The following is a 25,203-nucleotide window of genomic DNA, read 5'->3' on the forward strand; positions in this document are numbered from 1 at the left end:
AACCTAGTCATGTGGGTGACAAGCAAGCAGGAAGGATGATTTGTGACTCCCACAGCGCCATTGTTTGCTTCACGGTAAGGTGAGGACAGGGAGGGGATCAGGTGTTTCTGAGCAGCTGTGTGCTCCCTCATGTAAAGCTGACAGCAGAGAGAACCAGAAATCAGAGGGCTTTGATTCTGGGATTCCCAAAGTGCCAGCCTCTAACAAAGAAGGGTTTGTTTTTTAAAGATCTTAATAGGTAATACTTTAATAATCAGCTCTTTTCCATGCAGAGTAATGTTCCTTTCATTTATTCGGAGGTAACGTCCAACTGATTTCAGTGGGGTTTTCTCCCAAGAAAATATCCTACAGGGCCTACAGCCTTTGAGAGCTCCCCCGCCCCTCCATTGAGATGGAAATATACAATGACAGTTCGGCCTTCCTGTGTTTTTTTTTTTTGTGTGTGTCTGTGTATATTGCAAAGGATTCGAACAGAAGGCTTCTATTAGAAGCCTATTTTGAGTATTCTACCCACAATTTTCCCTCCCTGTAATGTTGCACATGAAGGGTTTTTTCACATCTCTTCCCAGTACGCAACCGGTGCTGGTGGGGGGGAAGCCTTATTGGTTTCTCCTGTTGCCTTCTCTCTGTCTCTCCCCACCCTTCTCCATTCTTTCCCAAAAGAAGGTTAGTGGAAATCATTGTCCATTTTATGGTGAAACTGCTCTGCAATGAAACTAATGCGATGTTATCGTGAGCTTGCCAATTTCAGGGGAGGCCAAGTGGCAGTGGAAGGAAAGGGTTGCACTATGGAGACTGGTGGGTGAATCTGCTCCGGGTTTCAGTCAGAACCAGTCAGATCTCTAAAGGAGCTATCCAAGGTGCTCACCTTGGATAGCTCCTTTCGAGATCTGACTGGTTCTGACGGAAACCCAGAGCGGATTCACTGCCCTACTGACAACGGAGTGACCACCCTCCACTGGGTTGGCAGGGAGGATCGAAAGATGCTCATGGGATTCCATCTGACTATAGTTTTGAGGCCATCTGGGCCAGGATCTGCGGGAGGCAGGAGGGAGAATATTTTCTACTCATGTTGGAGAAGGTCTGTCGATACTGACACTGTGGGAATAGCATAACTGGCTAATGGTAATAACACTCAACTGATTTAAGGGAAAGTCAACTTCAAACCACAACATGCTTGTATGTTTTTTTGGCCTTAGTCTTCCCAGGAAGCATTGCTTAATGGCCTCTTCTCAGAAAGTGAGCTTTTTTGTTTTCATCAGACGTTGCTAAGCCCTTCTTAAAGCCAGCAGCTGTAGCCATAATTTGACTTTCCAGATGCCATTTTAGCATTGGGTTTTCAAACAGCACGTTCAAGAATACTGGGCACCTGGGTGGAGACAAGCCAGAACTTGGCATATCAAGGGCAGAACTGGAATGTTGGTTCATGGGCTTTTGAGCCCTCAGTGCTGGTAGCAGAATCATTAGGTTGCCTGTTGGCCATAAAAACACCCAATTCTGCTTGCTCCTGTGTCTCTAACAGAGGTGATGTTTAGAAACCAGCATGCGTAGCCCTTTCCCAACAGGGAGCTGAACATGATGTCCTGTGAAGGGCCTTGCAGTGAGCTGCTGTTAAAGGCACCACAACAGGGTCCAGTTTAAGAGTTAACAAGCCCTAGAGCGCATAGGTTTCTACTGGTCAATGAAGCCATTTCAATCTGGCTTCTGCTCTGCTTTTCTGATGGAAACATATTTGGCCAACTTTGTTAATGATCTACTCTGGGAACAAGACAGAAGGGGTGCACCGCTATTTCAGATGGCCCTCTCGGTGCTTTTTGAGACTGTCAATTAGGGTATCTTTCTAGGCTATTTTATCAGGATGGAGATTAAGGAGAGATTAGGTTTCTTCCTGGAGGAAAGGTTCAGATGGTCGTACTGGGGGACTCTTTCTTGATGCCTTGGTCTTAGGTTTACAACAACCCGTAGTGCTTAGCTGTGTCCTCTGAGCTCTTTAACATCTACACTGGTGCAGGCTGGTGGCTCTGAGGTCAGTGGGACAGTGAATCTGCTCCAGGTTTCAGTCAGAACTAGTCAGAACTCTAACGGAGCTATCCAAGGTTTGAAGCACCTTTAGAGTTCTGACTGGTTCTGACTGAAAACTGGAGCAGATTCACTGTCCCACTGATCTGGGAGCCACCAAACTTCACTGATCCACACCAGCCTCCCCCAGCCTGGCGCCCTCCAGATGTTTTGGACTACAACTCCCATCATCACCAGCCAGCCTGGCCAATGGTCAGGGATGGGAGTTGTAGCCTAAAGCGATGGGAGGGTGCTGGGTTGGGGAACACTTATCTACACAAAACCAGCGGGAGAGACCATCCAAGGTACCTAGTGGGTTGCCATCAGCATGCAGGTTGTACCCAGTTTACATCTTTTCACCCAATCTGGGGAGGCTGTGGAAGGATTGGAACAGGTGTTGGAACAGGTGTTGGGTCAGGTGTTCCAACTGCATCCACAAAGGTGTTAGACCAGACCATGGTGGGCTGGAGGAGGGCAACCAAGCTGAAATTAAATGTGAGCAAAACAGAGGTCCTTCTAGTCCAGAGCTGGGCACAAAGGGCCTCTCAACAATCTCCAGCCTACTTGTGGGCAGAGAAATTGGGGGACAACTTCACCGCATTTCTCTTAGGGGAGGAGAAATTCTCCCAGAGTTTTTCACAGGTAGGGCTCACTATTTGCAGGAGTTGCAGCACACCTTCTTTCTTTTTTCCACAGGGTTTTTGGTTTACTGCACTGCTTTTGTAGGCAGCAACAGCATCAACTGTGTTGAGGCTTCCGCTTTTCTAAGGCAAAAATTTGAACTTCTTTTGGTGGTCTTTTTGAGTTTTCCTAATCACTGAAAGGTGGCCAAGGGTGCCATGTGTGTTTTCTCTTTCTATTACACATCCGTCCATTGTAGGGGTGTACGAAACCTCCTTACCTGGAGTCCGCTGAGTGGCCTGTGGTGGGGGGGGAGGCGATCTGGTCCTCCCTCCCGGAACCCTCCCCGCCTGGATCCACTCTGCGGCAAGTCCTTGGAGTCGCCGGCCGGGGCTGGTTGCAGCCGGACTTCTGGCCACAGCCAGTCTTTGGATGCAAATGGGCTCCGGCCTAGCGGACACCATTTGCGTCCCTTCCCCTGACTGTGATAGGCTACGTAAATCTTTACGTATGCCATTTGTGTCCCTGGTTTATGTGGACCCCCAGGCGGGGGTGAGTGGGGTTCATACACCCCTAATGATGTCTACCTCACAATGGCTTTAACTGAAGTGTGGGAAGCAGAGGACGCTACAGGCTGCCACAGGGATGACTGTGCAATGACAGACAGGACAATCTCATACACTCCTCAGCCACCTCATGAGTAAGGGAAGCCCAAGAACCTCAAGCCCAACTCATGAGAATTTCTCCAAAATTTCTCCTCCTTTGAATTCCTTTTCAAAAGCAATTTCTTTTCTATCAAATTGATTGAGAATCATCGAAAAAAAAGTTGGATAAATTTTTGGCACAGCACTCTACTAGTCAGCTTGGACATATGGGGTTTGTGAGCAGTATCAGGGAACAGAGTAAGCATGCTGAAGAAATCCTCAATGGACCTGAATGATGTCAGATTCCTGAGAACCCAACCTGCGGAATCCACAGCAGTCTGGCTATCTCTGCAGGCATGACTTGCGGATTTTGGCTTAACTTTTTCTCTGCCAAAAACATCAGGTTATGCAAATCGTGGTCACCATCTGTGTACCTTGGGCAAATGAGAGCTGTAATTAGTGTATTTTACACAATGTGCGGCTATGAAGTGCTCATTTATGTGTAAATTACTGCCACAATTTTCATGTTACTAGGCACTTTATGGCCGCAACTTGCACAAAATATACTACTTGCAGCCTTAATTTCCCCAAGACATGCACATTGTGGCAGTGATTTGTGCATCTTGCTTTTTTTTTACTGAGAAAACATTATGCTGAAATCCGCAAGCTGCACCAGGGACTCTGGGGAAATCTGTTAAGCCCTAAGGGGGCCAGATTTCCCCACAATGGGCATCCCCTGGGCCAGACATTGGTGGATTTTCACATCCCTAGAGCAGTGTGGGTATCCATAAATAATAATTAAAACATGTGGTCAAATAACACAAACACACACACCATTATTCTGTATTTGTGGTGCCTCTCTTCACTCTCTCCATGAACTGTTCATTGCAAAATGGTCAAATCCCTATTTATTTTATCCCCATGCCTTGTCCTTAGATTTGATATCTACGTGCACCCTCCCCACCCCCTCCCTGCCTCCTTTTTATTTGCCAAAGCCGAGTTGTACAAATAATCAGCCTTCTGTTGTGTGGAATCTTGCCTGCCTGAAGCAATTGAATTGGTTTGTGTGTTAATCTCACACAGCACACAGGAGTTCCATTCTCCTGGGTGTGGCTCGAAAAACCTGTTCATGGCAGGCTGTGTTCATCATGCACATAGGGCACTATTTGTGTTGAAATCTACAGAGTGGAGTGCTGATTTGGACCAGGAAGAAGATGTCTGTTTAATGTGCTCAAGCCAATAAAAGCCACGAGGCAAGGCAAAGAGGTAGATTTGGGCCGCCATTAAGGGCAGCAGGGAGGGAGACGGAACTGAGCTATGGGGGACACGACCCACTGGAAAGGGGCCCTGATCAAGTCCCATTGTAATGAACAAGAGTGTTCATGTGCAGGCAGCTACTGAGCATTTCAGCTAGGCTTCTGTACACCCCAATGGTACCAGATGACACGATAAGCCACCCCGGAGCCCCTTAACCCTTTAGCAGGAGGTGGTTAGTGGAGTGTATTACTAACCACAAGGAACAAGGTTTTCTCCCCCCACACCACACTCTAAGCCATTGTGGCTAGCAAGAAAAGGCTAACTTTCACAGCTTAGTGTTATGTGTGAACAGGACCATAGTCCTGTTCCCTCTCCTTATCGCTTTCCCTGGGAAAACTACTGTCCTGGCTTTGTTCCAGTTTTTGTCCTTTGTAGATACCATCTTAAAATGCCCACATGCGTTCCTAGCTTTGCAGTCCTTCAAGATTCAGACCCATCCACTGTCTCTAACAGTTCAGTCTGTGAGTGATGTGGTGGTGGGGGTGACTGCATCTTATCTCTAGTGCAAATGCCAGTGGATACTAAGGTGTCATGCTATGCACAGCCTGTCATCTGACACACTGCAGTTGCTGGTGTATTGTTTTGCCTACATCAGGGCAGATAAAAAGAAGCATATCTTGATATAGTACATAGTTAGGCTATGGAATTCGCTACCATAAGATGTAAAGGTGGCCGCCAACTTGGATGACTCGAAAAGGAAATTAGACAAATTCATGGAGAAGAAGGCTATCAATGGCCACTGGGCATGGTGACTATATAATACCGCTCAGTACCAGCTGTTAGGAAAAGGAGTAGGAGGTGCTGTTGGACTAGAGTGGCCTTTGGACTGATCTAAAGGCTCATCTTATGTTCTTATGAATGTTTGATATCCTGTTTTATTATTTACAATAACAAAGTGCCTAAAATCATCTGGGTGCTGTACAACTTTTTTGTTAAGAGACAGAGAGACAGACAGAGAGGCCTGCCTGCAGACTTAGAGTCTAACAGACGTGATGCAAAGGAGGATGAAGAGGGAAGGGGGAAATAAATTCAAATAGCAATAGGGATGTCAGAGAATTTCGCCACGAATCTCGGGGAGGCTGAATGCCAAAAATCGGTGGCGAAACGGTCTGCCCCCCCCCGGGACGGGACTTACCTTGGGCGAATCTCCCTGGCGGTGGCGGCTGCGGCGGCGGTTCGGCGGTGGTTCGGCGGCGGCGGCGGCTGCAGCAGCTGGTCTTCCGACCGGCTGCCGCCGCCACCATTTCCAGTAAAAAACCCCCAAAAAGTGATAGGCTACGTAAAGATTTATGTAGCCTATCACGGCTAGATTTTTGAAAAATACCGTGATAGGCTACGTAAATGTTTACGTAGCCTATGACGGCTGAGTAAAAAAAACAAAAATAAACCGCGCATATACAAATGGCGGCGCCCATGGGCGCCACCATTTGCATTCCTTATTTTGGCATGTCTAGTCTACATAAACATTTACGTAGACTACGGCGAAAATAAGGGGAACGCAAATAGCGTAGACGCTACGCTATTTGCGTTCCCCTTATTTTCGCCGTAGTCTACGTAAATGTTCACGTAGACTAGACGTGCCAAACTAAGGAATGCAAATGGCGGCGCCCATGGGCGCCGCCATTTGCGTACGCGCAGGTTTTTTTTTCTTTTTCACTCAGTCGTGATAGGCTACGTAAACATTTACGTAGCCTATCACGGCTGACTGCAGGGACGCAAACGGCGGCAGCTACGGCCGCCGCCATTTGCAGACCCGGCCGGCCAGGATTCATGGCGGGAGGGACGGGGCACCTCCACCCCGGCCAGAATTTGGGGGGGGAGGGACGGAGCGCCTCCCCCCCCCACGAATCAATTTCGTCATAAGGTAAGTGACTTTCGTACATCCCTAATTATAGCGATCATCAAGTGTATGTTTAATCTCACAGCTAATGTGGAAGGTGGAAGCTGAAACATTTAGCTCTAAATATATTTTGAAGTTACTCTGTGTTAGTCTGTCTATCTTTCTTGTATGTTTCAACTTAAGACTGACTGCATCCATAGTGGATCTGGGCCTCCTTGTTGCTTTGCTGATGTGCCGCTATACAAGCAAAGGGCTGGATGTGCCTGATCTCGGAAGCTAAGCAGGGTCAGCCCTGGTTAGTACTTGGATGGGAGACAGCCTGGGAATCAGGCTTCTTGCATTGAGCAGGGGGTTGGACTCGATGGTCTTGTAGGCCCCTTCCAACCCTATGATTCTATGACGTCGAGCAAAGGGCTGATCTCGTCTGATCTCGGAAGCTAAGCAGGGTCAGCCCTGGATAGTACTTGGATGGGAGACCGCCTGGGAATCAGGCTTCTTGCATTGAGCAGGGGGTTGGATTTGATGGTCTTGTAGGCCCCTTCCCACCCTATGATTCTATGAAACTCTCCCTCTTTCTGGGAATTGGAGTCCAAGACATCTGGAGGGACCCACGCAGTGGAGGCTGGTGGCTTTGATGTCAGTGGTGCAGTGAATCCGCTGTGGGTTTCAGTCAGAACCAGTCAGAACTCTAAAGGAGCTATCCTTTAGAGCACCTTGGAAAGCTCCTTTAGAGATCTGTCTGGTTCTGTCGGAAACCCAGAGTGGATTCAACACCCCACTGACATCAGAGCCACCAGCCTCCACTGGCACCAGGTTGGGGGAAGCTCTCCTGCCCTCCCCCCGAACTCCAAAGCCAGCATTAAGCATATATACATAGTTCAAAAGGAAGCAGAAGAAGCCAACAGACAGTTGCTCCATGTGCCTACACACACAAAAAGAAGCTGCTTGGGTAAAGAGGACCAGTCATTTCAGAATTCACAGGTTCAATGTGCAGTGTCTCATGCGGTTGCTCTGACAGTCAAGAGTGTCCCAGCATGCTGGGAAAAAGGCTCCCAGTGTTCAGAGATTGATCTAACTTCAGGAAGCGAGCTAAAGTGCTGACTTCAGTTTCCCGTGTGTGCCGACTTCATGGAGCAGTTCAGCAATTTGCAGCACTGAAGTCACTGGGACGCTAACCGCATCAGAACCATCAGGTGGAGGCCATGACGCATGTCTACCCCAGAGAAGAGTGAGAGGCTTTGATGGGAAGGCCGTGGGTTCTGCCATCCCCATTGTTCTGTTTAACTGGCACTTACGATTATTCAAGAGATTTCAAAGGAGAAATTGTTGATGGTGTGGAAAGAGCAAACACAGTTTTTCACCATCTCAGGATTTCCCCCCCACATACTTTGGCTGAAATAATGCAACGATTTGTCACCAAAATGCATGACGTGGCATTGTGGAAAGGCTTTAATCCTTTCACCATCATGCACTTGTTAAAGGGTGGGGAGTTTCCTAGATGCAATTTATGCATTTACTGAATGCCACCATCTTGCTCTAGTTTTCCCAGCTGGAGGGAAATCTCAGAAGAACAGTCTTTTAGGTCCAGGGTCAAACTATTACATTCAGTAAGTAGCATGCAGCTCCCAGTCCATTTTTCCTTTATTCAGAAGTAAAAATGACTCCTCCAATATGAATCAGGAACACAGCCCCCCATGGCTGTTAGATACAGTATAAAAATAAAAGCCTTCCAATCTAGGCATAAAAGAAGGTTGTGAAGGGACTTCACATTTAGTCCAAACAGAGAGTTTGGACAACATGGTATTGTGTAAAATCTGTTCTGTGTTTCGCGGATTGTCAGGCGCCTTTCGGTCCATAGTCTGCTCATCGATGGAACTGGATTTTTTAATAGTTCCCAGATTTGTGCAAATTCTCACATGCAAATATGTGCAAATCCCCCCCGCACAAATTCCCCCCAAATGTCAATTTTTACGCTTTAGCCTATGAGGGAAATGCACATTTTTGGTTGTTTAAAAAAAAAAATGGGGGGTATTTTCCTATGATGAAATTTGTGCAAAATTCCCAGTGGTTAGAAAAACAGTCCACAAGTCCGCAGAATCCGCCCAACAGGGGAAAGCAGGTCTGCTGCAGAATCTGCTGGTCAGATTCATGAAAATCCGAACTCATTTGGTTCTGTTGCGGATTTCTCTGACATCCCTATTGGTAAGCTACAGGAATCACACAGAATCTTCTGGAAATCTGAATGGGCCAACCTGACACAATTTCGAAGGGGCCATGTTGGTACCATTTTGTATCTTTGTTGTACCCCAGGCACTGAATGTGCTTTGAGCTGGATAATCTTCGAGAAGGCCTGTCAAATTCAGACATTCCCAATCTTACATTCTATACTAGAGAACTATTCCTAAGTCACTGATGCCCCCATCCATTTCACAGCCAAGCATCCTAGAAATATACACCCTTTTCTTAAGGGTCTTTTTAGACTGGAGTTAGCAGAAGCTCTCTTTGGATTCCATGCTGCATCTTCTCCAAGAAGGCAGAGAGGGACTTTATGTTTTGTTTTTTAAAAACACAAACTGACTTTTTGGTTGTATTTATTGTTATGGATTTTCTGTAGCCATGTTAAGATACAACCAGCCAGTCTAGTATATCAATTAGGTGAGTATACAAACTGAAGCCAGAACCAACATTTTGCTCTATATTGATTTTCTTGACTGAAACTTATTTTCTTTTAAAAAAATAAAACCTAGGTTCTTGATCTGTGTGCTCTGGTATTTGAAGGGTGGGGAAAGATTCCAACTTATCTTATGTCACAGTACTTTAATGCCTTTGGCCTTATTCCTGAGAAATGTATGTGAACCTTCAAGGGGAGATGGGTGGACAGAGAGGGAAACAGGCACAGTAGCCCTGTAAGATCTCTTTTCCTTGTGCATAAGGGGCCTACTTTGTTAAGGTGCACAGAAATACATTTACTGAGACCAAAGCCTCTCAAATATCTTATCCAGGGGCACTCTTGGGCAAAACCAAATGGACTCTTTGGCCTTCAACTATGGACCATGTGTGGAGATGGTAGGTCCTCTCCAGTTGGACCTTACAGAATTCAGTGTCCTGCTCTTCATCACAACCCCATGGGCAGCATGACTCCTACTGTGAGTAAGCTGCACAACAAAGTACAGTGGATACTCGAAAGGGAGATGTGTGTGTGTGTGTGTGTGTGTGTGCGTGCACGCGCTTGGGACTAGGGATGCACAAGGATTTTGCTCAGTCCAGACTTGGAAGCAAACTTACCAGATCCACCCCTTCCAAGTGAATGTGCGGATCAGAAAATGTTCCCTTTCCAATTTCACAATTCCCTGAATGTCGTGGTGCAGATTTTGGCTTAAAAATGCAACCAAAATGCATATAAAGTTGTGCATTTCACCATGCATATTAAAATGTGTATTTTGCCATACAATGTGTATAAAATGTGCATTTTTCCATGCAAATATAAAAATATGTATGAACTTCTGTGCAGTTTTTAAACACACACACACGCGAACACTAATGCAGAATTGGGAGGGGAGGGATTTAAGAATGAATATATGCAAAACTGACAAGGGGCAAAAATAATCTGACCCATCCGTCCTTATTGGGTGCATGTGTGTGTGAGGGGTGGTGGTGCTCAGTTCTCGATGAGTGGTCCAGTGTATTTCAGTGCAGCTGGAACAGTTCAGAATTGGGGAAGCATTGCCTAGGAGAAGAAGGCTGTAATTCAGCCGTATTATGATTCTCCTGCATTTGTTTATTTCTTTATTTTTAAATATACTTTATCTTTCCTAAAAGAGTGATCTAAGGGGCTCATGACATCATTAATTAAAAAACCCACATTTATTTATTACATTTATATCCCACCTTTTTTCCTCCTTATGGAACCCAAGTCGGTCTAGATAATCCTCCCCCTCTCCATTTTATCATCACCACAACCTTCTGAGGTAGGTTGGGCTGAGAGTCAGTGACGGGCCCAAAGTCACCCAGTGAGCTTCATGGCTGAGTGGGGACTAGAACCCGGATTTCCCAACTCCCAGCCCAACACTGTAGCCGCTACACCATACAGTGTCTCTCTTAAAAAAATAAAATTAAAAAAATTAAACCTAAGCAGTGAAATAATACATAATCTATTAAAGCTCAATGTATAAAAGCCCAAGTATAGAGTGGGTGGGGGGGGGGGACCTCAATGACTGTCAGAGGAGCATATAACTTTATCAGCTATCTCTTAAGGCCAGACATTATAGGCTACAGACACTTCTACAATGAAAGGTCTTTGCCACCCATAGAAATCTTGTTATCTGTGTGCAGAATAGGAAAGATTATACCCCCACAAAACATCTCTGACTTCCCTCAGTGGGCAAACAGGCCACTGAATGCAATCTCCAAGCAAACCCTGCTTCTAAAGGTATGCATCCTTTAAGATTATTTACTAATTGAAGTTTGGAACATGTTATTTATGTTACCAGGTGTCCTTGTCCTAAGTTATACATGGGACAATCCTCCAGACTGCTCAGGGTAAGAATTACAGAGCAGAAAAGCTGATTTGTGCAACAATGTCATCTTCCTTATTTGTGCAACAACATCATCTTCCTGATTCATTTAATTTTTTTAACTTTGGAACATATTCATCAGATCCCTTTTAAATGCGATGTGTTTAAATGCGATGTGAGGTATTGGCCAAGAGGGAAGCCTTCTGGACACATGAACTAAAATCCATGGCTCTGGTGGGCGTAAATGACAAGTTAGATCTGTCTGATTTTCTTTACTTGAATTCTTCGCATTCTTTTGCAGGCATATCAGCGTGTCCCTAGGGATGGCGGAGAATTCCGCTGCGGACCCAAATGAGTAAAAAAAGAATCCGGCCTCTGGAATCCGCAGCGGAACGGATCACTTACCTCCGCCTCCCAAGGATTCCCTCCGGAAGAGCAGACTGGCTCCGGACCGCCTGTGATATGGTAATGGCGGCCGCAAGCAGTACAGAGCCAGCGTGTGGCTCTGTGGAATCGTCATGGAGTGGAGCCACTCCGGAGGATTCCACGGGGGGAGGAACAGATCGCCTCCCCCCCAGCGGACAACGCCACGGAATGGACGGTAAGCAATCCGTCTATCCTTACGTGTCCCTCATATCAATTAGTGCTTAATATGTACAGTCCATGTCTTAACTGGTGTCCATGTCCATTTGGTGGTGTCCATATCAATTGGAGCTTAACGTGTACAGTCCATGTCTTAACTTAATCGCCCATCTGGTGACCAGCCAGATGGGCGATTAATAAATTTAATAATAATAATAATAATAATAATAATAATAATAATAATAACAACTCTAAATAGCTACCTTGTCTCTTTAACTATTATACTAACATTACTACAGCTGACCTTGATGATACCATATAAATTTACCTGGTGGCATTCTCTCTTCTACAAGCCATGGGTTACTTCCCACATGTTTGGATTTATTTTCTTCTCTTAGGAGCAAGATTTGACCAGGAATATACTTGGTAAAATTAAAACTTCTGGATGCTAACATTTAGCAAGCCTCTAGTGGCTGTAATCAGTCATGAATGTTAAATGTTTGCCTTGTTATTTTGTTATCTTAGGACAATATCAATATTTCTTTCCTTGGAGTTTACATAGCTTGTGACAAATGGTCATGGAAGTACTCTGATCAATTGTCCCAAACATTCTCAAGTTCTCAGGTAATTATCTAAGGTATAAGTAAATATCATCATCATCATCATCTGCTGTAGGCTGTTGTGAGAGTTATCTTTGCCTCCCTATCTTGTTTCATCAGAACTGGGCATAGTGTTTGAGAAGAATACAGTTTGGCTACATATTGCTAACACATAAACAATAGTTTCATCCTTCTGATGAAGCACAGAAATGCCATTAACTTCTGGAGTTGCTGTCAGATAACTTACTGTTGCTCACTATTATTATTATTTCTTCAAAAGTGATATTTATGAACTGAATTCATTCTTGTATGAGCATACTTAAAATTGTTAACCTTTACTATTAAGATACATTTTTGAATTGCAATTATACTTGTGGGGTAGACATAAATTATGTATGTTTACCCTCATTATTATTAATTGTTAAAATGACACATTTTTGAACTGTACTCATTTCTGTATGGTAGATGTTACACCATTTTGCATGCCTGAATCACATATTATTATTTGAGACTCTGTGATTACAGCATTGCTACGTCCATGTTCCTTCTATCCTTGTTACATAGAGTTTCTTACAATTAATTGTACTGCATGTTACCACATGTGATTGTACTTTCTGGACATGAATGGTCCTATGTCAGCTTGAGACGTTGCTTTCACTTGCTACAGCAAGTGTAGTTTGCTGTACATGCACCTGTATTTTTAAATAAATATTAAACCCTATTAAATATTCTTCTACCATCACATTCTGGCCAAAGAGAGCATCATGTGGTTGCTTGGCAACTACAGGATGTGTTTCCCAAAGAAATCAAGGATGGGGGTAAGTGGGATGATGTATTCCATTTGTCCAATGAGTGGGTTGATTTTGCTCTCTACCTTCATCACCCCAGTCTCTAATGCTACATTAGTTAAGGCTTCCTGGGCATCCATTCCTTTTAACTGGCTACCCATTTGCTACTGGGCCAGGTTTAAAGTATTAGTACTAGTGTACAAAGCCCCAAACAACTTGGGACCAGGATACCAGAGAGAGCGCCTTCTCCCTTACCAGGATACCAGAGAGAGCGCCTTCTCCCTTACCAACCTGCCTGATCACTGAGGTCATCAGAGGGCATGGTCCTGATGGTTCCACATGGACCTATGGCCCGGATGGAGTCCACCTGGAGAAGAGTCTTCATTGTGGTGGCCCCCTTCCTGTGGAACTCCCTGCCTTTGGAGGTCAGGCAGATGCCAACGTTGAGTTGCTCTGGCGCCTCCTGAAGACATTGTTATTTTGGGAAGCTGTCCTTGAGTGACAGCCACAGTTTATTAAGGTCTTATCAGAACCTGTTTCTTTTAAAAAATGTTTTACTTGTTTTAACATGGTGTTTTATTCTTTTATCTTTGCTGTTCACCACTCCAAAATCTTTTGATGATGATGGACCACACAGGGTCATTCCATGAGTTTTCTGCAGCAAATGCATATCATTGTCAAAAACCAGTGACAACAGACACCCACTGACTATCAGAGTCAGGTCATGTTTCCTCTGTTAAAAACCATTGGTTACCACAAACAGGGGAAGAAAACATCATTTTTATGCACCGATCAGGTGACCAGGCACAATGTTCAAAGGAGATTAGTATTATTACAGTTTGTCACAGATGATCCTCAGAACAGTAGCACATTTACCAGGACCCATTCATCCATGGTGCGGGCTGCTAGGAGAAACAAAACTACCCTGTGAATAAATACTTAGCTCCATCAGCTACTGAAAGAAATGATTTTTTTCATCATCACTTAGTAATAACATGTCCAGAATTTCCTTGGAACCCTTCCCCAGGGAAAGAATATAGACTGATATAAGACGCAACAAAATCTTGCTCTGTGGAGGGCTCCAGTTCAGAGTTCCAGCAAGCCTTGCCTTCTCCCAGGATCCACCATTCAGCTAATATTATGTGACTACTGCATAGCTTTATTTCACATTGAGCTGTTTCCCCCCCACCCCAAGTATTCTTGTGCTTCTGCAAACCCAAGCCTGATGCTATCTCCCTTTTTTGTGTGGATGGTGTTGATTTGGCTACAGAAGGATCCACACTTGGAGAATTGAGTAGAATCATAGAATCGTAGGGTTGGAAGGGGCCTACAAGGCCATCGAGTCCAACCCCCTGCTCAATGCAGGAATCCAAGTCAGAGCATCCCTGACAGGTGGCTGTCCAGCCTCATCTTGAACGCCTCCAGTGTGGGAGCGCCCACCACCTCCCTCGGGAATGGGTTCCAGAGTCTGCAATTAGAATATAGGATTGAGACAATTCCTTCTTTTTACAGCTACTCTTCCAGATCGAGAATCAAGTAAGTTTAATGGATGGAGGAACTTCAAGACTAGATGGCAAATCATGACTGTACTTCCAGATTTTGATAGGATAAGAATCAATGGGTGTGAGAACTTACAGACTAGATGAACCATCGCGTCTCTTCATTCATGGAGGTGTAAGAAAACAAAAACAAAAGACTGTTACTTTTGGAAGAAGCTTGGAAATTTGTTCAAAACTGGACATGGATCCCATCATGTAACTTTCCCTCTAATTCTGCATTTTTGTGACCATGTTTGGAGATGGTCTTTGTAGATGGCCTTGCTAATACCAACCATCACCTTTTCCCCACATGCTGCAGTGAATGAGCACTGAATGCGAAACATGGGAGAGCTGTACAGCTTGGAGTAACTCCCATTGAATTTGGGGGGTTTACCAGAGTAAGTGTGCATAGGATCAGGCTGCAGGAATGGCTCCTTCCCACTTTGAATCCAACATGTTAAATGGGAACTGTGAAGGTTTGTAGCCTACAGAGGCAAGGAAATGAAAAGAAAAAGTCAGGCCTAGAGGCCTGGGTTGTCTTTTTTTGTGGGGGGAGGGGGTAACCCCGAGAGGAGTCATTTCATTTCCCTGGTTTCAGTATTCTGAGTTAAGTTCAATTTCTTCAGGTTTGCAACAGTACTTTTGGTTTTGGGGGAGGAGGGGATAAAAAGAGGGGAAGACCAGAGCATGAAGAGAGAGAGAGAGAGAGAGAGAGCAGGAAGAAGCAATCTGGAGAAATCTAAGCACAGCTAGGGTAAAGGAACTTGCATTTTTGCAGCTTTTTTTTTTCTCTTAATGCTTTTTGTATCACTCAGCTCTGTTCTGTAAATACCTTTAGTTGTGATTTGCTAACTTTAAATTCACTAGTAAACTGCTGTGGTAAATACCCAAGTGTCTGAATCACCCCCACATTATTGGGAAAGGGACATTTAAAAGCAGGAAGGTGGGACTCTTAAGGAGGCAAGAGATCCTTAAGGAGTTGCTCGAGGGGTCCAGGTCACAAGGGGGACCCTGACAGGGACAAAATCATTTGGTTCACATTGTCATACGAACCAACCTAACTCTCCTTTCCCAATTACCCTTTGGTTCGTGCACTTCTCTGAATTTTGCAAGGAAGGTCTCCAATTAAAAACAATTGTATATTAAGGACAATGGCATTCAAAGAAGCATATATTAGGGGAAAGTGCTTGAAAAAAAGTGTACTTTAGGAAGTGTGAAAGCAAAAATGCAAATTAGTATGTGCATGAAAATGTGCATTTTGTAAGAACTTAAAAAAAAACATTCACAGACTGATGCAGAAATGGGATGGAACAAACTTTTGCTTGAAAAAATGCAGATAGCATAGAAAACAAAAGAGACAGATACATCCCTACTCATGAACAAACAGAAAGGTCAATGGAATATTTCTAGAAGCTTTAGCCTTTCTAAGTCAAAAGGAAATGATTAACAATAGGAGTTAGTAAATACACTTTTGTTAATGCAAATGGTCTATTTTCCAGTTGTTCACTTCTGGCTGGTGAATTTAAGGACAACCCATATTATACACAAGAGTGTTTTGATAAGAAAACCACATCCTCTTGGATGGGTGAAGTAATAATTTGGCTTCCTGTACTGTTTCGCAACATTTTAAAGTTGAAATGTATGATATGGGGTTGTCTGGTGCTTATGCATGAGATGCAAACAAGGAATTCACAACTTTGGTTGGCTTGGTCCGTGTCCCCCCTTCCTGTCTCTTAGTCACAATAGATGTTCTCAACGGAAGGTTTATATAGTCAAGTCTCTCAGCCCACACCCAGGTATAGCTTCTGGAAGAAGTCCTCCTCATGAGGGAGGCCCTACTCACAAGAAGCCACTTACAAGAAGCTGCAACTGGGCACCTCTTATCACAAGAGATGGTTGTGGCATGTCTCTTGAGACCCTGCCACTCTCAAGGGCTAGGTGGTTGCTCAACCTCCATCTCATAAGCTCAGCCTCCACCTCAGAAGAGATGGACCTCTCCTCCTCTTTCAGGGACGGGGCTTTGGATATCCCCTCCAAGGGCCCAGGTTCCTCCTGGTCCATCTCTTGGCATGGGTTGTTCTTTGCTGCAGTTTACCTCCAGGAGCTCTAGGTCTTCCTCTGAGGAGGATTTCTCCAAAAGAGGCATGAAACCCAGAATCATGACATGTCTGATTGAGCTTGAGGATGCATTGTTTCAAGCAGGCCTAAGGGAAATATTGTGATTCCTCTGGACTCAGTAGCTTCAGGACTGTGTCATTTCTGTTACACTCATGGGACACTCCATGGTGGCTTCATTCCACACTGAACAGAAAGACTATCAGGGACCCCAGGAGAGGGACTGGGCTAGAACCTCTCCTGTGTTTGGCCTGAAGGGCTTATCCACCATCTCCTGGCCAAGGATGATGGAGCAAAAAAGACTTCTGTTGTAGCCAAGGCTAATTCATAAAGAAGACAGAGAGGTGCAGCCCATTTTCTAGTACCCGACTGCTATCTGTACCACCTTGCTTGCTGAGTCTTGGGAACAGAGGGCTGCTGTGAGAGGAGGAGCCAGGCTGAACCAAGAGGAGAGTGAGAGAGACAGAGTTGAGCTTGCGAGTGAAGAGGCCACACCCTGGACAGTGAACTTCTAGTTCTTTCCCCATGTATAACATTCATGAATCATGTCTTTGTAGTCCAGTTGGGATCCTTGAGAATTTAACCTTGTAACCCTTCCTTGTTTCCTCCCACTCCTGCCACTTCTGGGGTCCCCTGAAAAGTACTGATTTGAAAAACATGAACTTCATGTTTCATATGGGTTACCTGCTTCTCTAAACATGGCAGCCACCAACCCATCAGGCTTCAGCAGAGGCAGAGAGAGGGCACTGCATTGGCTCTGCTGAGACACCAGCAACCTTTGGCTCTTCCACTCTTTTAACTGTTTCTATCCCAGCTGGTAATTGTAAGAAATTTGTAAGCAAGAACTCTTGCCTGATTTTGCTGTTTTCCTCCTCCCTCCCCATGTCCCTTTTCTTGTGTGTTATATCTTTTAGATTTTAAACCTAAGGGAAGGAGCTGTCTTAATATGAGCTTTGTAAGCTTCTCTGCGGGCCTTTCTCAGCTGAAGAGAAAGGTAAAAATGCTTCAAATACATACATCAAATTAACGAAACACATAACTCATGGTGGCTGTCACTAGATGGTGCTGTTACACATGATCTTTGAAATATAGCCCCACGTAATGTCAGGAAGGGTACACAGTGCCACTTCATCCTTCCCAAAGTGCAACCAGCAAGTTTCAGTTTTAATCTTTTGGTGAGCTTTGAAACATAACCCAGTATTTTCCATCATGTACTGACTGCAAAAGATGATAGTCAGCTAGACCTGAATGCAAGTGACTGCATTAGGACTGCAGAGTTTAACCAACTGATCAGTTGGATCAGGGTGTGGAACCTGTGGCCCGAGATGTTGAACTATGCCTCCCATCACTCTTGACTCTTGGTCAGTGGAGGCTGTTGACTTTTTATTGATTTTGTTTTTTGTTTTTTTCTGTTATATTAATTAGGGATTTCTGTACTTGTGTGTGTAAGTCACTTTGAGTCTCTTGCACTTTGAGAGAGCTTCGGCTATTGGGCGGTATAGAAATGAAATAAATAAATAAATAAATAAAATTTTTGCAGTGGGAATTTGTTCTAATATAATACTGATAATGATTAATAATAATAATAATGTCATTTGAAATTAGCACAAGAGGGAGATAAGTAATCTGTCATGTAAGGTACTGCAAGACCCCATACTACATCCACTAAGGAAAATGCATCTTCAGATTTGTGATAGGCAGTCACTAACATGAGAGTATCTTTTTCTCCCCCTTTTTAAACCTATGAGAGTGCAATTCTATGCACATGTAGGCAGAAATGTGCATAGGATTGCACCCTTATAGCCACCAATGCTGCCTGAGGAATGCGGGAATGTGAAGGACTTTTTTCTGTCTAAACTTGCATAGGATTGCATCCTAAGCCACACTTATATTAAGGCTTGGCTGGGCATCCTGAAGCTCTCACTCTAATTTCAAAAGACCTTGGCAAGTGATCAATTCAGACCTCTGGTGAGAGCAAGCTGTCCCTTTCTCCGGTAGCTTGCTGAGCAAGGTGGAAAAGGGGAGGGGGAGAAAGAAAGAGAGAGAAAAAGGGGTTCCCTGCTAACTGTTGGCTCTGGTTTCACCCCTTGTTGGCTTCGGACCCATTTACTAAAAGGCCGCCTCCAGAAATTTCCCCCAAGGGAATGTGGTCTTTGACAGGGGGGATTCCCCATGCCCACTCGCATGCATTGAAGGATTCAAACAGAGTTACTTATATTCTGGGAAACACCCACCTGGCATTAAACAAGTGGGTTTAGAGCCCAACCCCCACAGAATTGTGTGGGAATAAGAGTTGGTAGAACAATGACCCCATTAAGATCCATGACACTAGTTGGGGCCATAATGCAATTCTAGTGGATGGAAGTCATATGGTTCCTGGGCGTGTCTGAAGAATGGAAAGAATGACTGGAAATTTTATTTCAGCTATCCTGTTTTTAGGCTCTCTAATTCAGGCTTCCCCAACCTGGGCCCTCTAGAGGTCACAGGATCATAGAATCATAGAATAGTAGGGTTGGAAGGGGCCTACAAGACCATCGAGTCCAACTCCCTGCTCAGTGCAGGAATCCAAGTCAGAGCATCCCTGACAGGTGGCTGTCCAGCCTCATCTTGAATGCCTCCAGCGTGGGAGAGCCCCCCACCTTCCTAGGGAATGGGTTCCATTGTCGTATTGCTTTAACAGTCAGGAAGTTTTTCCTGATGTTCAGCTGGAATCTGGCTCTACTGGCTGGGGGATTATGGGAGTTGTAGTCCAGCACTTCGGGGGGGGGAGGTTGGGGTAACCTGCTCTAATGGGGTTGCTTGGTTATTTGTAACCAGGAGTCATGTTGGAGGATTGGGAAATCATTATTCAGCTTTTTACAGCAGCTAAAATTTGTGCCCATACCTGGACAAAAGTGGGGAGGGACCAATCCCTTCTGCAAAGCATTCAAAGCCCCATTCTTGCTCATAGCAGCAGGGAACTCTGAGGCTTTCTGCCAGGAGGCAGATCCTGAATGCTCCGGAGACTTTGTAATATCACACGGTGTCCTGAGCATTCCGGGAAGCATTGCTGGCTAAAAAAGCCTCAGCGTTAAGAGTCCTCCAACAATGCAATAGTGTGCGGGACATTTTTAAAGTGGGGACCCCCCGCCCAGAAAGACACCCCTGGGCCACCTCCTACACTTAAAAGTATAATAAAAGGAACTTAACTTAAAAGATAAAGGAAACTCCTCCCCAGCTTCCCAGTGAGAAGTCTTAGAAATTCTCCCCTCCCTGTGAATGTTTTTACTGTTGTGTTTTTTTACCTCTCCGGGATGGGGTGGGGAGTCTTCACAAAAGAGAAGCTGCTGGAGGAAGTTAGAAAAAAGAACCTCTGTGTTCAGTCACAGACTACCATGCAAACAGGTTTTGGCTCCGTGAACTATGACCTCCACTCCAACTAGTATCCCTTCCAAACAGATGCCAAAGTTTTGTACCAGAAATCCTGAGTTCTGTGCTGCCACCCACAACTGTGTACGGATACATCAAAAAGCAGAGTCGTAGTTAACCCCCCCTGCCCCAAACCAACATTATCGTATCACCTGTGCCAAAGCTTTGTGCTAGTTTTGTGCCATTTTGTGCTTGCAGTGGTAGACTGCACCTGAATGTGGCAGTTCTGCCATCTCGTTGTCATAGCTTCTCTCTTGCGGTGTTTCCCCCGCCCCCTTGAGCTATGTGTATGGATGTGTAATATATATTCTGAGATCATTCTTCCTGAACAAAACTATAGATATATTTTAGGCCTCCTCCCTACCTACTGCTGTGGGGCAACACCTTGTCAGGGGAATTCCCTCAGGGGGATGAAGTGGGAAAATTGCTCCCTCATGGGGCTACAGGGGTGTACCACAGCAGGAGTCATGCCTAGGGGTGCCAACAGGCATACAGGCATCCCTTCACTCAAACAGGACCGGAAGGATGTGTCCAGCTCTGACAGCTGTGTAAGATTGCTTGCAGCCTTCACTGTATCAACAACGGCTTTTCCCATCTGTGAGAAACTGGGTCTGTAAACTAGTGTGTGTGTGTGTGTGTATATATATATATATATGTTGTGTGTGCGCACGCACACACACAGAGGTAATTGTGATTAACAAATTTAACTAACAAAATGTTTCGGCTTCTGCCTTCATCAGCTGTTAAGATACAGATGCTCTAGAAACGATGGAGGCTTGGTGGATGTTGCAATCAGTTACAGGTAGAGGATATCCTCGGAGAAGAAGGTACTTTTTCATTTCACTGATCCTTCTTTGGTATGTATGTATGTATGTATTTATTTCATTTCTATACCGCCCAATAGCCGAAGCTCTCTGGGCGGTTCACAAAAATTAAAACCAAATGGCACACAATAAAACAATTTAAAATATATAGAATATTAAAACCACAATGTAATGATACAACCACAATAAAACCGAGCAGCAGTGCAGGAATTTAAAATACAGATTTAAAACAGCAAAGCTAAAAGTCTAGAAAGCTAAAATGCTAAAATGCCTGGGAAAATACAAAGGTCTTCACCTGGCGCCGAAAGGAATACAATGTAGGTGCCAGGCGAACCTCACTAGGGAGCTCATTCCAGAGCCGGGGTGCCACAGCAGAAAAGGCCCTCCTCCTAGTAACCACCCACCTCACTTCCTTTGGCAGGGGCTCACGGAGAAGGGCTGCTGAGGATGATCTTAAGATCTGGGCAGGCACATATGGGAGGAGGCGGTCCTTCAGATAACCTGGCCCCAAGCCATTTAGGGCTTTAAATATTAATACCAGCACTTTGAATTGGGCCCGGAAATGGACTGGCAGCCAGTGCAGCTGAAAAAGTACTGGCATAATATGAGCTCGCTGGCCAGTCCCTGTTAACAATCTTGCTGCCCTATTTTGGACCTGCTGAAGTTTCCGGACTGTTTTCAATGGCAGCCCCACATATAACGCATTGCAGTTGCAAATGCTATAAGCTATGAGAGCTAAGCTATAAACAGTGCTTTTCTTTATATGTTTAGGATGGCAGGATTTCTAGTTAAGGTAGGTGTGGGCATCAGTAGGTTTGTTGTAGAGATCAGTGGCTATTTTGTTGTTTTCCATGGTGAGAAGGACATCAAGGAAAGTGATGTGTGGGTTATCAGTAGTGCATCCAAACTTAATAGTTGGATGAATGGAGTTAATGTAATTTTTAGATCGTTCCAAGCAATCTTTGCCATTTGTCCAAACCAGAAATATGCCATCGATGTATCACCACCATATAAGTGGTTTGTTAATGGCCTTTTTGAGAATCTCGTCTCTCATTTGCTCATAAATAGACTTTTCATAAGATGGAACCATGCAAATCCCCATAGCTGTGCCTTGTAGTTGTAGGGCATGTTCCCCATTGCTTGTAAAGTTGTTGCAACTCAGGACTGGTGTTGCCAAAGTTGTGATAACCTCTGTTGGAGGGTTGTTAGAATTAATTTCTGGTCTTAACTTAAAGGAACTCTTTGAAAGCCTGAAAAGCATCATTATGTGGTATGTGGGTGTAAAGAGATAAGGTAGCTAGTATTGTATTGTTGTGGAATTGATACTGCTTGTTTAGAAACTCGGTTATGTAAGAAGTCATTGGTGTCTTTGATATATGATGGGAGGTTTTGCGCCATGTTTTGTAAGTTTAAGTCAGTGTATAGAGAAATCCTTTCCGTAGCTGTGTTGTTGCCTGAGAATATGGGGCATCCAGGATTGCTGGTTTTGTAGATTTTTGGTAGCGTGTAAAACCTTCCAGGGGTGGGATTAGGATTAACAAGGAGATCAGCTGTCTCCTCTTTTAGAAGTTCTCTACTTTTAAGTTTTAGTATAGTTGCAATGATATGAGTATTGATATCAGTGGTAATGTCTTTGTCAAGAAGTCTGTATGCTTTTTCATCCTTTAGTTGTCTTTGACCTTCTGCTATGTAGTCTAGAGTGTTAAGTACCATGACAGCATCACCCTTATCCTCAGGCTTGATGACAATATCTCTTCTTATCTGGAGGGTTCTTAGGGCTATTCTTTCTTCTTTTGAATAGTTATGATAAGTAGGAATTGATGTGTGGTTGTTAATGATTCTGTTCACTGATAGGAGAAAGGTTTCTAGGACTGGATTCCTGTTAATATTAGGTGTCCAAGTTCCAGGTGGCAGAAACTGTAGCAAAGGATCCTTATTGTAGAGGTCTATGCTGTTTCCCAACCCACTCCAGTATTCTTGCCAAGAAAACCCCATGGAACGTATCACAAGGCTAAAAGAGATGACGCCGGAAGATGAGCCCCTCAGGTCGGAAGGTGTCCAATATGCTACTGGGGAAGAGCAGAGGGAATTTCCAAGTAGCGCCAGAAAGAGTGAAGTGGCTGGGCCAAAGCCAAAAGTACACTCAGCTGTGGATGTGTCTGGTGGGGAAAAGAAAGACCGATGCTGTAAAGAACAATATTGTTTAGGAACCTGGAATGGCAGAGGATGAGATGGCTAGATAGCATCACCGATGCAATGAATATGAACTTGAGCACACTCCGTGAGAGAGCGGAGGACAGGAAGGCCTGGCGTGCCATGGTCCATGGGGTCACAAAAAGTCGGACATGACTTAACGACTGAACGACAACAAATGTTGTTTCCGGAGTCATCATTAAAAAATCAGCCAATCTGCATCTCCATATATACACATATACATACATGCATACATACATACATATATACACATACATATATATACACACAGTATGTATGTATGTGTATATATATACATACATACATACATACATATGCATATATTAATAATATTAGATAGATATCACATGATTTTGCCTCTTCTATGGCCCTGTACAGTCTCCCCACATTCTCTCTCTCTCTGTCTCTCATTTTATGCTGTCCCTCAGAAAGGATCTCCCTACATTGGCTCATCAGGGTCAAACACTGTTGTGATGCTGCCATTGCAGGGTGGGGGTGGGTGGGGGGTGCACTCACCTTCCATTTTGTCCCCCTGCAAATAAGAACTTATGAAATTCTATACGCTAAAATGGGGTGAAAAATCTCACTTTTTTTCAAAACCTACAAATGCTTTGTGCTTCTTCTGGGACATAGCACATATTACATCTTCTCCATTACCTATGATAATGAACTGTTTCCCAGAAGACTCTGTTCAAATTGAGAAATGCTACTACAAATGTAACCCCATGCAATACTATGGGGGGAAAAGAGAGATTGCCAGTCAAACTACTTGTTGGCACTTGTCAAAATCTAAACTCCTATAAGTAAGCAATTTCTTGCTTCTTCTACCTCAACATTGGCACAGACCATTGTCAATCCTTCCTCTCCTATGGCACCAAGTTTTAGATCGATCTGTTGAACCATTTACTCACTATAAGAATCTACTGCCTCCACCCAATTTCTGATTATAATGACAGAATGTGACTCAGCCAACTCACCCTTAACATAGGGCCATACAGTATTCTGGTATTCATCCTTGCAAACCTAGTATACTCCCCTTCCAGGATGCTCATTATAAACCAGGCATGGAGAACCTTTCTGACACCAACCAGATTCCCTTGAGCATAATGTGTCAGGGGTCACATGCCAGTGGTTGGCGGGGCCAGAAACAAAGTGAGTTGGGGGAGGGGCACTCCATTTTCTCTCACTGGGGCTGTTTGCATGACACGACATCCCACCATGGTTTATTTAACCCATGGTGAAGCTGTGATGCATGCGGGGTGCATGGAGCTGCCATTTTGAATATGCAGTTTGGTCTGTTTTAGGGTTATGCAAGGCGGACGATGAAATGAAAGGCACCTGGCAATCTGTGAAATGCAGACAGAATGGGTTGTACAAAGGGCATTTCTACACCAGCCTAAAATCCTGCATTTAAAACGGGGCTTTCTGCTTCAGTTTTAAACGCAGGATCACCACTGACTCCCTTTACATGTGCTTCCTCCCCCCCCTTCTCCCTGTATCTGAGTCTTCCATCATCTTTCATTGATCTCGCCCCTCTTCTTGCCGCTCTAACTCTTTTCACAAAGGAAACTGAAGCAGAACACAACAGGGTAATTTGATAGCTCATTATCTGCCATCTATTTAAAAAATGAACAAAGGGCATTTAGTGCAGGAGGGTCATGGTGTCATGTAAAGAGCCCGCAAACTTCTGTGGAGGAGCAAACTCAATCACAGGATAAAAGCTTCGTGTGATGAAGCCCAAAATCTGTATGCGCCTATGCATAACCCACACTTGCTGGGTGCACACAACAAGACAACCTCCAAACTGGGGTTGCGCATGCAGTTTGGCACCTGCGGGTGGTACATGGGTGGTTAAATAACCCCTGATGAGCCATGGTGTGTTGTCTGAACCCAGTCTCTCTCTTTCTGATCAGATCACCAGCAATTTGTATATGCAGATATGGCAGGCTGGGGGAGGACACTTTTAACCCTCCTCTTCCCTGCTGTTTCCTAATCCGAATCCCCCCATGGCCCCACCACATGCTATGTGCCATATGTGTGTGTAAATTGTAGGGATGGCAGAGAATTCCGCCACAGATCTCGGTGAGGCCGAATGCCAGTGCATTCGGCCCCCTGAACTCCATGGTGGAACGGCCTGCCCC

General features: G+C 44.6%; 1 protein-coding gene across 7 annotated transcripts in view; it reads left to right on the plus strand.

The window, feature by feature from the left end:
• TMEM268 (transmembrane protein 268) overlaps positions 1 to 25,203 on the plus strand; it is a 116,199-nt gene that overhangs the window by 77,318 nt on the left and 13,678 nt on the right. For 2 of the 7 annotated variants that reach the window (XR_014785953.1, XR_014785952.1), the window contains exons 14-15: positions 11,296 to 11,595; positions 14,476 to 14,717. Coding sequence is in view for 1 of the 7 variants with exons in the window: in XM_084821415.1 (XP_084677541.1) it covers positions 11,296 to 11,353 (58 nt within the window). In the remaining 6 variants the exon portion in view is untranslated. Of the gene's footprint in view, positions 1 to 11,295; positions 13,560 to 13,600; positions 14,174 to 14,475; positions 14,718 to 25,203 lie in introns of those variants that run through there. The other 5 variants (XR_014785954.1, XR_014785956.1, XR_014785957.1 and 2 more) reach the window with 4 other exon arrangements.

This window comes from Heloderma suspectum, chromosome 14 (assembly GCF_057233095.1).
Source record: "Heloderma suspectum isolate Gila_16-S chromosome 14, 16-S_ref, whole genome shotgun sequence".
NCBI classification, from domain to species: domain Eukaryota; kingdom Metazoa; phylum Chordata; class Lepidosauria; order Squamata; family Helodermatidae; genus Heloderma; species Heloderma suspectum.